The 14,678-nt window shown below is 31.3% G+C and overlaps 1 protein-coding gene across 1 annotated transcript in view; it reads left to right on the top strand.

Annotated features, from left to right (window-relative positions):
* The window catches only part of LOC110026998 (ADP-ribosylation factor 2-like), a 9,686-nt gene extending 3,218 nt beyond the window's left edge, over positions 1-6,468 (top strand). Inside the window, exons 5-7 of the mRNA XM_020728249.1 lie at positions 3,548-3,666; positions 5,973-6,054; positions 6,245-6,468. Coding sequence (XP_020583908.1) covers positions 3,548-3,666; positions 5,973-6,054; positions 6,245-6,250 — 207 coding nt within the window. The 3' untranslated portion in view covers positions 6,251-6,468. The remainder of the gene's footprint in view (positions 1-3,547; positions 3,667-5,972; positions 6,055-6,244) is intronic.
* The last annotated feature ends 8,210 nt before the right edge of the window (positions 6,469-14,678 follow it).

Here is a 14,678-nt window from a genome sequence, read left to right on the forward strand (position 1 = left end):
ATATACATATATATATATATATATATATATTAACTTTGAGGTCTAATTGTATGTTACCTTGTTCAATATGTTCATGTCTAATATAACTTAATATATCTATTCTCTTTTATTTCAAATATATTTCTTAGAGAACTTAATAAATAGTTAACACTAATTTTATTTTTTCTTTTTTCTTTTATGTTTTGATAGTTTTTTCTAGTTGTTTTTAAATAAACAAACTTGTCAAATTCAAAATGAAATTCTATTATATTATCCGACTGTTTATTCTTTAATTGAGTTTAATTTTCTTGGTAAATTTAGATATGTTACTTATTTTATGAGCAATTGAAATAAATCTATTTATTATACGAAGTCATTTCATATATATTTAATTTATGTGATTACTATATATATTTTTATACTTTTAAGACGTAATATTATAGTACCTTGTCAAATACATGTTATTGTCCTATAGTTTTAATAATAAATGTATCTCGTGACTACAGCAAATCATGTACACGTCCTAGTGTTTGTATCAATGCATAATAAGAGTTTTCTCATTCAAGTTTTATTTGTGTACATAAATTGAAGTTATTTTGGTTGCATTTTTTCTATTTTTTCAACAATGTTGCTTCCATAAGTTGAAGTTTTTATCTTGTGATAATCTACCTTTTATTATCCTTCCCTCTTTTTTTCTTAATTGAATATTATAGTTAAATATTAAAGTTGTGAGGGGATGCATGCTGCAAGACGCGGGCGGTGGCCCTGTTATTATGGGGAGGTGGAGTTCAACTTATTTTTATTGATTCATCAGAACTTTTATACGGAGCATATGTATTTGATGACCAAATTAAATTATTTCATACGTTTAGCCATCCTATTGTCTGCAAGTTGGAACCGACGTGCGACGATATCTCTCTGAAAGTTTAAACCGGCCCTTTTCAAATGCAAGAGGAATGAGAATTAAGGGAAAAGAAAGGTTTTGGCCTTATAGGGTACAATGTTTTGAAAAAGATGGGGAAATGAAGGAAAAAAGGTCTATTGTTGTTTTGTTTCTACTGAATCTTGGAGGAGTGTTGCAGAATTACTTACCATCCATTTGTGCTCGGAGTTTGCACTCCTTGAATGAAGGGGAAGTGAGGAAAATGCATGAATATTATTAAATCGACCTGGTTTTCAGTTGGAACTTTATTGGTTCAAGTAAAATATATTTTCCGTTTTATCTAACCTGGTTTCAGTCATAAATCTACAACTTCTCAGTTTTGACTAGAATTTTAAGCATGGATATGGGTAGCAAGGGTTTTTGTTTGCTAGGACTTGTCAGTCTAATACTTTGGTATTATTAATTTCTGGATCTTTTTAATTTGGTTTAAATAAAGCAATCAAAAGTTTACTTACCAGTTTGTAACGTTGATATACTGGAATTATAAATATGTGGTATCTTTTTTATGCGTAAGTAGTGATTTAATTTGTTAGAAGACTGCATGCTTTTAGAGTGTTGCATTGCAGCTCTATATACCTTTTTTATTTGAATTACTTGCTTTTGATCAATGATTTAGTTGATCAATAATGTTTTTTTTTCCTTAGGCTCTCCACATTCGAGAATCTTGATTGGATTTTTTTCCTTTTGTGTTAAAAAGGGATTGAAAATTGAAGATTTCTTGACATTTTACCTTCAATGTTTTTGCTGGTTGATGGCATGTGGCAAAAAAAGTTTCTTAAGTTCTATGATGCAGCAACACTTAACAATATCAAAATACGTTTTGTGTTCAACACATATAGGACATGAAGTGCCTGACATTTGTTGAACATGCTATCAGCATGTTTGATTAAAAAATAAATATATAAATACATGATATGCTTCTCAAAGGTTAAATGAAATATCAATGATAAGACGGCGGAATGCAAAATAAGAGGCTATTAATTTTGAAGAAGAAAACTGAAATATGCCTTTAATAATGTATTTTTTATATTGCCTCCTTTTATTTTTGCATTAAAGTAACATTTATCATTATGCAAATTGGATTGCATGCATTTCATGGCTATTTAATTTGATTAGTTTCTATACCTTGCATTTGTTCTTGTATGCATGTATATTATAACACCGTTTTTGCTTCCTTTTGTCTGTGTTGATGCATTACAGCTTCAAATGCAATTGATTTTTTTTCATTTTTTATGTAACATAGGTTACTCATGTATTCATAAATTTTAACTCTATTAATATAATCACATTTTAGACATAGATGCGCTTCCTCCTAAATATTGGTTGCAAGATCTCTTTTTTCTTTAGTTACTGATGACCTGTATGTTTGGGTTGACTTTATCTAGACAAGCCTGCTTAGGGTTGTAAATGAGCCAGCGTTAGCATGCTTGTTGTCCGTTTGTGCCTGGCATAATTAAATTTTTATTTATTTGAAATCTGCTTATGCTTGAAATTTGTAAACATCGTGTTTTTATTTCTTTATTTTTTTTTTGGCTGATTTATGTTCAAACGATTACAAAGTGATTCTATTTAATTATTAACTGATTAATAAATTTGGAAAAAAAATAAATCTAAAATTTATGTATATATTGTGCCAATCACAATTAAAGAAGGCTCTAGTTGTGTTTGACTTGATATGAAAATAAGCTCAAAATAATTGTTCAATGTCTGCTTGCTTAATGAGTCGATGAAACATGCGTTTCTTAGCAAGCTGAATTTATGAACGGTATAGTTTTTGCTTTTTTTTTGACAATTCTATCCGTGCTAATGATGAATTGCGCTGATGGGCTCTCTACCAGTTTTTAGATTATCTGAACCATAGCTTTTACATTTTTATTATTTTCTCAATGGAATTTTTATTATGTGAAATATCTGAATAAAGATGATACAAATCCAAGTAATCCTATGGCTGTTGTGACCTTTTTGTCGGAGGTTGATGTCTCTAAACATTTTCGATAAGTAAAAAATGGTTGATTCCATGATGGTTATGGGTAAACTTGAGAAGAGGCTTCCATGAATAGATCATAGTACCCTTCAAAAGTCAGGTTCATCACATTTTTATTCTTTTTGAGCCTGTTTGGTTTGTGCTATTTGTATGCCAGTACTACTGTTATTGCTACATATTTTGTTTGTTAGACATAATCTTTAGATTGGGCGGCTTTTTGGTTCAGTATTGATTCATTGCGATTTTCTGTTTCCTGTGCAATTCAGTTAGTGACACAAAAACTTGTGGTGTTTATTGTGAATACAGCACTGATGATTTGAATCAACATAAATGGCCAATAATATTTTAGTAGCTCATCTATGTTTCTGAACTAACCTATGTTTCATTCTATGTGGGTTGTTCAGACTTGAGAAATTCTGAAACCTTAAGGTAATGTTTGATGAACTGTATGAAACTCCTTTATAATTTGAACTATATGGTTCTTATATCTTAGATTAAAAACTAAAATTGATTCCTGATTTTTGCTGCCTACAATCCTCAGTAATCAAGTTGCAAGTGTTGCATGAAATTATGGCAGTTTGGTTGAAATGATTGAATTGCTCGATGTCTTACTGAGCTAACTGTTTCATTGGATATGACAGGATGAGCTTCGAGATGCTGTTCTTCTAGTGTTCGCAAACAAACAAGATCTTCCAAATGCAATGAATGCTGCTGAAATCACTGATAAACTTGGTCTTCATTCCCTTCGTCAGCGACATTGGTACGTGTTTAATAGTTCTGTAATATGCTTTTGATGAATATTTGTGTCCTAAGACTCAGTTGGGGCGCTTTTGATTGTTCTCGCACTTGATTTATATTATACAAGTTTGGAAATGAGTATGATATTAGGGTTTTTTTTTCCCGTAGATAAGATCATAAGAATATCATATTGTGAGATAAACTTTTTAATTATTTGACCATTGAAGAGAGTAAGACAGATGCCTATAGCAATTAACGGTTGGTTAAATGTGAAAATGAGTTGTGCCATGTAAATGAGTTGAGCTGAGTTCAAGGCGCCCTTTGCTTGACCTTGAGCTTGATTCATTAATTGAATTCGAGTTTGACCTTGAGCTTAATTCTATGAGTTTGAATCGGCTCATTTATTATGAAGCAAAGAAATTAATTTTATGCAAGTAATTATTACAATAAAATAATAAAAAAATGAAGCATTAGAAAAAAGTAATAAGAAGTCATTCTATTCAAGTAATCATTGTACTCAAACTACTGGGTATTAATATTTTTGAAGTGTGCTATATAACAATATTTTTCTAGGGAAATTTACATACATACCATACAATTCTTATGCATTTACATATCTAACACTTAAAGTTTAATATTCGGATTTATAACACCGGTGTCATAAATCTATGCATAAAATTACATTTCACTTTTAAAAGTTAATAATAGTAATATTTTTTATCTGATGTTAAAATTTTGAGTGTTATAAATGTAAATACGAATGTTTAGGTGTTATATTGATGCTTACGAGTCTGGGTTGGAGTTGGCTCAGGCTCATTGAATTCATCTCATTGGCCATTTATTGAGATGAACCCCAGTTTGCTCGTGAGCCAGCTTTATTAGTTACACCCTAGTAATAAAAGTGGTGTAGCTAATTATGGCATGTTACGAAGGATCTACACTTTTTACTATTTGGTATTTTTTTCTCATGGCACTATTTATAGTGATGTGCCTACATTATTGTTGGTATTTTAATGCTCATCTGAGTATAACAAATGATACATAGAGATTTTACTGTTGAACCATTGCTTGGTAGGCTTGATTTTTCAACATCATTGACGTTAGGGTTGTAAACGAGCCGGAGCTTGAGCGTGTTCAGGCTTGGCTCGTGTTCGGCTTGTTCGAAATAGCTCGTGTTCGAAATTCGCTCGTGAATAGTGTCGTGTTTGACTCGATTTGCGTGTTTGACTCGATTTAAATATTTGTGTTCGTGTTCGGCTCGAAATTGACTCGGAAAATTTAAATTGAAAAAAATAGATGTAGTGTCGGATTCGAACCTGGACCAAATGTATACAAAAGAAGACACTAACCATATTACCACACAAGATGTTATGATTTAAATTTAGATATATATAAATAATATATTAAATATATTATTATATAAATAATTATGTATTTTTTTAATTTCGAGCTAAAATGAGCCGAACATGAGCTGTTCGTGAATAACGAGCTTTTTTGACAACCTTAATTGACGTAGATATATTACTCAAACCCTGTGACACGAGCTGTTCGCGAATAACGAGCTTTTTTGACAACCTTAACACGTATGTGGTTCTATACTAATGACATCATTTCCTCTCGGTATTTATAAGTTGTTGGCATCATATACTATGTTTTTCACAGTTAACTGTATCTGAAGTGATGTGTTTTAATCAATTGTATATTTTGTAAAGGCTATTTATGATCATATTTTAGATGCCCATTTTCTTGTGGGGGAGATGAATGGTTTTGAAATGAGATTTTATATGTTTTTTTTTTTTTTTTTGCACTGGTTCATATTTAGCATTTTTACATTGATATATATTCTAGATGTTCTTTTTCTGAATCACCATGACAATGTGAGATTATCATTGTGTCAAAGAAATTGGAATGTGATTTCCAATGCATAAATATTATAATTTATTAGTTCTAATGATGCCCTGAAGGCCTGAACAACTAGATATATAGCTTCTCAATTAAAAAAAAAGTGTCAAAATGCTCAACTCTTCGCAATGTGGGGCATTTTAGTCCCATAGTCTATAACAATGTCAATTTAGTTAGTCCCCAGAGATTTTTAATATAGGCTGAAGTGATCCAGGAGGAGGACTCTAATTTGTCATTTTTAGAAATTCTGGAACTAAAATGACATCATATAAATAATTAATGGACTATTTTGACATTTTACTGCTCAATTTATGAGCGTCCTGAAAACCTTAGTTCCATTACCTTAATAAAAAACCTTTATATACTTTTTTAGAAGAACATTGATAATTGCTTGGATTATGAGAAAATATTTGGAAAATTTTTCAGGTACATCCAGAGTACCTGTGCTACTTCCGGTGAGGGACTGTATGAGGGGCTTGATTGGCTCTCTAGCAACATTGCCAACAAGGTATGCTACTTTTTTCTATATATATAATTTTACATATCCTTGACTTTCAATAAACCCTGTAAAAATGTAATGTAAGCTATTGTTATTGAATATCTAAGTAAAAATGTAATTTTACATATCCTTGTATCATTGAATCTTTATTTTAGTAGTCTCTACTTGCTGATGGTAGGCATTTCCATGATTATTTCAGGGTTAAAGCTTTTGCGAGATCTCTAGATGGAGGAACGGGGAGGGTTGCATCTCTAAAATTGTGTTTGAGTTTGGTGGTGAGTGTTAAGTCTCGGATTATTGAACTTGGTAAATGGTTTTGTTAAATGCGCATGGTGTCTTTATAAATTTGTACTCCTATGGCACTAAAAAAAGGCTTCAGCTTGCTCAAGTAAAAATCTATATATTTTTCCCCTCTTTTATTCATCTTATCATCACACTTGTTGTTAATCTGCTGCCTCTTATTAATTAGGGTGAAAGAAAATTGAAATGTGGTTCATTTTCGGTGCCTTTCTTTTTACTTGCATTTGGTTTTATATTTTTTGCAAAATTGCTATTTATCTTATAAATTAATTTTAGTCAGTTATTTGTTTCCTTTAATTTGTGGAAATAAATTAGTATTTTTTATTTTTTTTTTAAATAATCTGTTTATGAAATTTAAAATAAATATGCATTTGAGCATATTTTATATTAAATAAATAATAAATTAAATTAGAACATGATATTATACTATTAAATTTAATATTCAACTCATAAATGCTTAGAATTCCATTGAAAGCTCAATCCCTTTGTATATTGTATGGCAGTATATGTAATTTTGTTGCCTGAATTAGTAGCCCAATGGTCCACCCATTCGGATGTGCATATAGGGGTTTAAACTTAGCCAAACATGAGCGAGTTATTATCTTGTTCATGTATGGCTCGTTTGAAATTATTTGTGTTAGAATTCAGCTTGTTCAAATTTTAATGAAAAATTTGTGTTCATATTTGATTCTATTTGTTTGATTATTGCTCGCATTGTTTGTTTAAGAGTGAAATAGTTTGCAATTAACTAATTTTTTTTGTTTCATTTTAATAAGTTTGAAAATGTTGGATTTGTTTGAATTTAACTGTTTTGGCTTGAATTAGTTTGAAAATGCTTTAAAAAGTGTAAAAAAATTAAAAAATGCTTTGAAATTAAAAAAATTTTCATGCACATTTTAAATTATAAGTTTTACAAAAAATAAATCTAAAAAAATTAATGAAATTATATGTAAATTTACAATAAATAAAAAAAAAATCTGAATTAAAAAAATAAATAATGAGATTATAATTACAAATTTACAAATGTATAGTAATGTTACTAATCCTAATTCTGAAGTTATCAATTGCCACTTGAATCATGAACTCTCCTTTAGTATTTAGGCTCAAAGCTCTCTAAGCCTGCAAAATCCGAGCAAGAGAAGCATTGTGACCAAAAAATGTAAAAAACAAAAATATAACTAACAACTTACAAAAGTAATAGACAGATGGAAAAAAACATCAAAAGAAAAGAAAACAATTTACATGAGCTCAGAATTTACTTGCTACAAAATATTAAAACTGTCCTAAATTTTAAATATAAAAAAATATATTTTGAAATTAATTGAATTTTAATAATGGTTGTAATTCATCAGCGCTCAGTAATCAATATCAGCAAATCGAAAAGATCAAAGAAGTAAATAAACTTATCAAAAGCTAACCACAATTCTAGAATGAACCAACAACAAACCATCAAACCATAAAAAATAACCCAACGAAATAAAAAAAAACTAGCCAAAAAATCAGCCACCACCTAAATAGGAAAATCAGATCAAACTCCAATACCATATAACAACAAAGCTGGGTCGGCTACATGAATCCTTTTTCTCCATTGAATCCATCCTTTTTCTCCATTGTGTCCTATTTAGTGTCGTATTTTCATTTAGTTCTAATAAATTAAGATCATTTTTTTATACAATAAGCCCAAGTCTTCTAGGTCTACCTCCAATACCATAGACAAGAACAAAAAAATAAATACACAAGGAGAAACAATAACCTGCAATCCAACTTGCAGAAACAAGAGACATGGCTAGCAGAAAACTAATAATCAACTAGCAGGAACAATAACCAATAATCCAACTGGCAGAAATAAGCGAGACAGCTAGCAGAAAACTAACAACCAACACAAAGAGATCAAGTAGTAAAAATTAAAAGAAACCAGTTGGCGAGCACTCACAATACCATCCAAAATTATGAATAATGAATATTCACAATGATTGTATTAAAATACAACACTCCTCCAAGACACGTTATACCAAATCAGTAAAAACAAAATGTCAACCACAAGTTAGGAACAACAGCTGAGCTTAAAACCTTGTAGAAAGCTACCATTTGGGTGCTACAAATTTGAGCACCGGGAAAAAATGTATAGTCGGAAGGCTTTGAAATATGGGAGTAACTTTAATCTCCCAACTCTTAGGCGTTGTTTAGAGGTAAATTTAGTAAAACATTTAAATCCAGATTAGTTAAATCCTAGTAGGATTTAGTAAATCCGGGATGTAAACTATACCCCTGATTTAGGGGATGCCTTTTTTTTTAATGAAGACTTATATGGAAGATTAAGAGAATGTTTGGTCAGTTGATCATAGGTTTATCAATGGTCAGCTGTACATCTTGAACATGACTTATATAACTTTATTAGTAGGCCAACATATTGGCTCTAAATCTAGGCAGGCATTTGCTCAGATATGTGTTTAAATAAGATCTAATTTCCCTCCTCCTAATACAATTTTGTTTAATTTGAACTTGAAAAAAAGAATGTAACAAATGGTTTATAATCTCAAGTGTATGGCTTGGTCGGCATAAAAATTTCCTTCATTGTTTGAAAAATTGACAACTTTTTACTCAACCTTCATACAGTACCATAATTGCTCCTCTTACCAGCCAAAAAAAATATTTAAGTGCAGACTACATATATATTTCTACATTTGGAAGGTGGGAGTGCATAGTTGTGAACTCATTATTACATAGTCTTGTATTTGTTCACTTCACAAATAAAAAGTTAACCAAAATAAATGTAGTATAAATAGTTTTCAAGTTAATAATAAGTTCAATAAATATGAAAGTATATATTTCCGAAGAGCCAACAAACCATGGAGATGTAGAGTTCATTTCAAATATTTGATAGCGGCATACTAAATTTCTCCTCTTCTAAAAACTTTTGTTGAAAATATAATTACATAAAATAATTATCAATATCAGTAATATATAAAAAAAATAAAATCATAGAAAAAACTACATTGAAGGAAAGATTATTGATGCATGCTAGAAAATTTGTGGTGGTAGAGTAAACAAATTATCGTCTTAGCGTTGTACGAAAGTTCATCACACACACAGATGAAATAGAAAAAAACGTTGATGACTACATAAGTTTTTACATGGAAAACCTGTTAGGGAAAACCCACGGGGCCTAGCCTAGTTGCGGAAATCCACTATTGATTGATTTGTCCCATAGACGAGAAATGGTAACTATATTTTTCATATTACAATGTCGACTGCTGGCGTCTAGTTGGTGGTGATTGATGACAGTAGGCGGTGGTCATCGAAGGTTGGCGGTGGTCGACACGCGGTGGTTGTCTGAGGTCGGCGGTGGTCGTCAGCGATCGACGGTGGTCGATGGCTGCTGGCAGTGGTCGACGTCGGCCGACGGTGGTCGACGACGGAGGTCGGCGGTGGTCGACGACAATTGGTGGGGACGCTGAGCTGCAGCTTCTCCTCAAGACTTCAGGCTCTCTGTAGACTTCCTCCCCCCTCATGAGAGGGATGAGGCTCTATTTATAGTGTTATGAGTGCAAAATGCAGGAATATGAACTGGCGGTGGTTGACGTCGGCCGACGGTGGTCGACGACGGAGGTCGGCGGTGGTCGACGACAATTGGTGGTGACGCTGAGCTGCAGCTTCTCCTCAAGACTTCAGGCTCTCTGTAGACTTCCTCCCCCCTCATGAGAGGGATGAGGCTCTATTTATAGTGTTATGAGTGCAAAATGCAGGAATATGAACCATTTTGATCAGAAGGTCCAAAGAGCTTCCCTCGATCATACGACATTTAATGGACATTTGAGTGTCTCAATGATGCCAGAATTGAGTGAACTTGGGCTTGTTGGATTCGTCTTGTCGAGTCGCTCGATTTGAGTATAAACTTGACATATTTGACAGTCGTTTGACTTTCCAAATATATTCATAAATCTTATAACTGTGGTTTAATGACTTGATCTGTGCTTGATTTGACTTGGATTGGGCTAGCTTTCATATCATTAAGTCTGTCTCATCAAGCCGTCAATTTGACTATAAGTTTGGTGAAATCAAAGCTCTGAATGACTTTTTATAAAGATTTGAATGTTTCCTGCTTAAAATATAGTCTCGAGATTCGTGTCGGATGATGAAAATTTGTTGGTGACATATCAATTATCAAATATGTTTTCTCATTCTTTTGAGAATATCTAATCTAACTTGATGCATAAACTAATGCATTAATAGTTTTAGTAGAAAAATTGCTTTTATAATTATCCAACACTCTACCACCGTCAGTAAAAGAAAATTCTTAGGCAATTGTAGTTATAGGTATTGATAAAATATCTCAACTCATAGTAGAAAGGTAAAGATATTTAAATGTATTAATCTTCAACCAATCAAGCACATCAAATATGTCAACATACACACAACTAGTCCCTCTTTAAAATATACTTGTAAATTGGGCTTTGATGGTTCCACGTAACCTGAAACCATAACAAAATCTTAAATCGAAGCATGTAGTCAAATTGAGATGAACGAAACATGAATCAACTGTAGAAGATGATCCATCTCGTGAAATATTAGTTGTTGAATTAAGAAGAATAGAGTCAACAAGAAGATTTGCACAAATTTTCCACAACATATCTTGAACTAATTTAAAGTTATGATCAATCACATTAGACGAAAATATCTTTGAAAAATGTGAAATTAATAAACTTGAATTTCAATATGTGGCCTAAAATTGCTACAATACACATTAGAATATTGCATTCTCCCAAACAATTTTTAAATTTCACTTGCATATTCAGAGGCAAGTTCTCATAAGAACATCGTTTGAAATTTGCTCCTCATTGAGAATTATCTTCATATTCATAAGAGCGGGCAAAAATAGATTCGTTGTTGGATAAAGTGTGTCCGAAAAAATCTTAATGATATTGCTGAAATGGAAGGAAATGTACTTTTTTTTTCATATCTCAGCCAATCTAAATCGACAGACAATTATTCGTAATGATTATCTCTTACTGCATAGTACTGAAAAATATTATGATAAATAAATGTAGACTTTAGCATATTAAGAGTAGAGTTCCTACTAATTGAAACATCAATTGATAATAACCTTGTTATTGGAACTCTCAATTGTTTAGCCACTTCCACAAACTTATGCACTCTTACTAGTGATTTTATTTAATACTTTACTGACTCTAATATTGTGAATATATCATGAACTTATTTTAGCCCTTTTTGGATCATTAAGAATATATGCTCAACATCTCACATGAAAAAAAAAATTCCATGAAAATGTAATTTTTAATTGGAAATTGGCTTTCAATGAACTAGCAACAACTTCGTTGTTGGTTGTGTTATCTAATGTAATTATTGAAACTTTATCATAAGCTTTCACTCCATTAGGTAATCACAAAAAGTATCACATATTTAAGTGTCGGTATGCAGAAGCTCTAACTCAATAAAGTTAATAATTATTTCTTTCAAGTCATATGATAATTTAATGTAATGGGTATTGAGACACATATATCATATAGTTTGATTTGAGGTCTAATAATCTGCACTTAAAGACACCTTGCAAAAATCTTCAAGACAAGTTTTGAGCTTCTCTTTCTCACCCTCATATACTTTCATGAATCTTTTTTTATAGCGTTTCTTGAAAAAGTCTCATAATCATGATTCAATATTTTCAATAATATGTCAAAGCAAATATTTTCAACCATCATAAAAGAATATTCATGCATTATTATCTTTTTTGCAATAACCTCTCTAATCAACTGTTAATCATAATTTCGGGATTATAAAATATAGGAATTTTTGGTTTACATCAACATCATATGACAAAAGGTTCAACCACTTTTGTCTTTTATATGATATATCAACAAGTGATTGACTCTTAGAATTCATCTTATTATATTTCTTAATATGTCAAAGAAGTTAAGTTGTTCTAAATTTTTACTTGTTAAATTTGAACCCACAATAAATGCATCTATTGGAATTAAATTTAAAATCTATGAAATACTCCCAAGCAGTTAACTTTTTTTTATACCATTCTTCGTTTGAATGTCATTACTAGTACTTCCAACAACAAACTCAATAGAGTGGAAAATATTACGAGGAGTCTCATTCGTATTTTGCAATGTAAGTGGCAACGTTGCACAACTTGATGTAGATTGAGATTTGTTCGCATGTTGACACTGCAAACCACTAAAAATAATATATTTATATATATATATATATATATCATAAAAATTTCATTTTTCAGGCACTAAGGAAATTAACTAACCTCTACAGACCACATTTTTCAAATCAAACCACTTGCTCAACACTTATCTTGCAGCCAACCACTGCTCACAAAAAATAAACAAAATAGATCCTTGAAGAGTAGAAACATGCCCATTCAAGAGCAAATAAAAGACCAACAAAAGAGATAAATCCCTTCAAAATAATTAGAAAATTCATCTATTGTGAACAGGTAACATGCCAAGCTAGTGAAACCAAAAACCTTTACAAAAATAAGGTGAGTCACGTCAACTACTTAAACCAAAACATGTAAGAACATACATATTTAGATATTTCCTTCTCTAGAAATCATAATCTTCATAAAAGTAAATGGATATACTTTTCTCTCTGCGAAACCCTAAATACAAAACCACTATAAGGAGTCTCGCTTCTCTGCATTCATCAGAAAAATATGTAATATACAAAGATTTTAAGGGACAAAATATCAAAAGCCTTGAAATCACTTTGCAAAATTTTCCTATCACAATTTTTTTCTTCACATCCAAAAATCTCATATCAAAGAAGGGAGGAAGTATGAAAACCCTACTTCTAAAAAACATGAAAAACTTAATCTAACTTCATAATGAAAAAGTATGAAACCCCCAATCCACTAAATGTATGAAAAGTCTAATCCAAGTCCACCGTCCAAATTCTAAACAATAAAAGTTTTTCATAGAAAATATTTGTAACTCTATAGAAATAAATTAAAATAGGGAGGACACGACAACACCCAAATGCCTCTTTCCTTAAAAGAAGAAAGATATTAAGAAGCAAGACAACAAACCCTAGCAAGCCTCCAACTCCAAGAACTATCCATAAGGCTGACGTCGAAGATAAGTGAGTAGCCCGAAGGCCTTTCACTTGCTTCTGGGACGTGAGGAGAAGAGAAGCTTGATGAGAACAACAAGTACAAATAAGAGAAGGTGAAGGGAAACAGAGAAGGAGAGATGTGGTCCGAGTGCGGAAAAAATATATTACATTCGGAGTCCGGACATAAACTACCCGGACAACGAATATGATACACAAGAGGTGATTTCTTTCTTCCCTCTACCTCCATCTGGTGTATCGCATCTGTTGTCTGAACATTGCTTTGCATCCAAACTCAGGAAAATATTATTTTCCATGTGCGAGACTATGAGAGTTTGAGAAGCTTTATAAGAAAATAGCGAGTACTTGGTAATAGTCGGCTAGCGTTATAACTTATTAGGTTTATATTATTTTTAATTTAGGGTTAGGGTCAGAACTTATTTTTTTCAAATTAAATCATTTATATTTGTTAAATTTAATAAAAATTTCAATTTATATATTTTTTTAATTTATAAAATATTAAATAATTTTAAATTTATGCTGGTATAATTTATTTAAAACAGCACTCAATAATTATATACATAATTAAAGCAATCTAAATAGAGCCGAACACATGCTATTTGCCAAGTTCGAACATGGAAGGGTTAAAGCTAAATAGATATGAAAGACTCGGCGTTCCTTAAATAGTGCTTCCCGTATTACGGTATTCCAGGTATCGGGGCATATGTACAAAAGAGTTGAGTAAAATGCAAAAAAAAAAAAAAAAAAAATTACATACATACCACACAATTCTAATGGACTTATATATCTAATGCCTAATGTTTGATATTTTTATTTACGACATTTTGGTGCACAAATCTATGCAAAAATAATAATAATAATAATTATATTTGACTATTAAGAGGTTAATTACGAGTCAATTGCTCATTACATGGCATTTGAAATGTTGCTATTTATAAAATTGTTACCCTTCTTTATCCTATTCTTAAATTCTCACTCAGGGATCAAAATTGATAGTAAAATATCCGAACCTATGCTTTTTATTTTTATCAAATTCTCAACGGTTTGATAATTTTTTTTTTTTTTGAAAATATGCACTCTGTAGTAGGGGTGTAAACGACCGAACACGAACGAACCTAGCCTCAACTTGTGTTCGGCTTGTTTATATTTCAAGCTCAAAAAATGTGTTTGTGTTCAACTCGTTTGCTTAGTGAATCAAACACGAGCCGTTCATGAACAAAAAGTCGTTTTGA

Source organism: Phalaenopsis equestris, unplaced genomic scaffold, assembly GCF_001263595.1.
Source record: "Phalaenopsis equestris unplaced genomic scaffold, ASM126359v1 Scaffold000411, whole genome shotgun sequence".
Classification (NCBI taxonomy): Eukaryota; Viridiplantae; Streptophyta; class Magnoliopsida; order Asparagales; family Orchidaceae; genus Phalaenopsis; species Phalaenopsis equestris.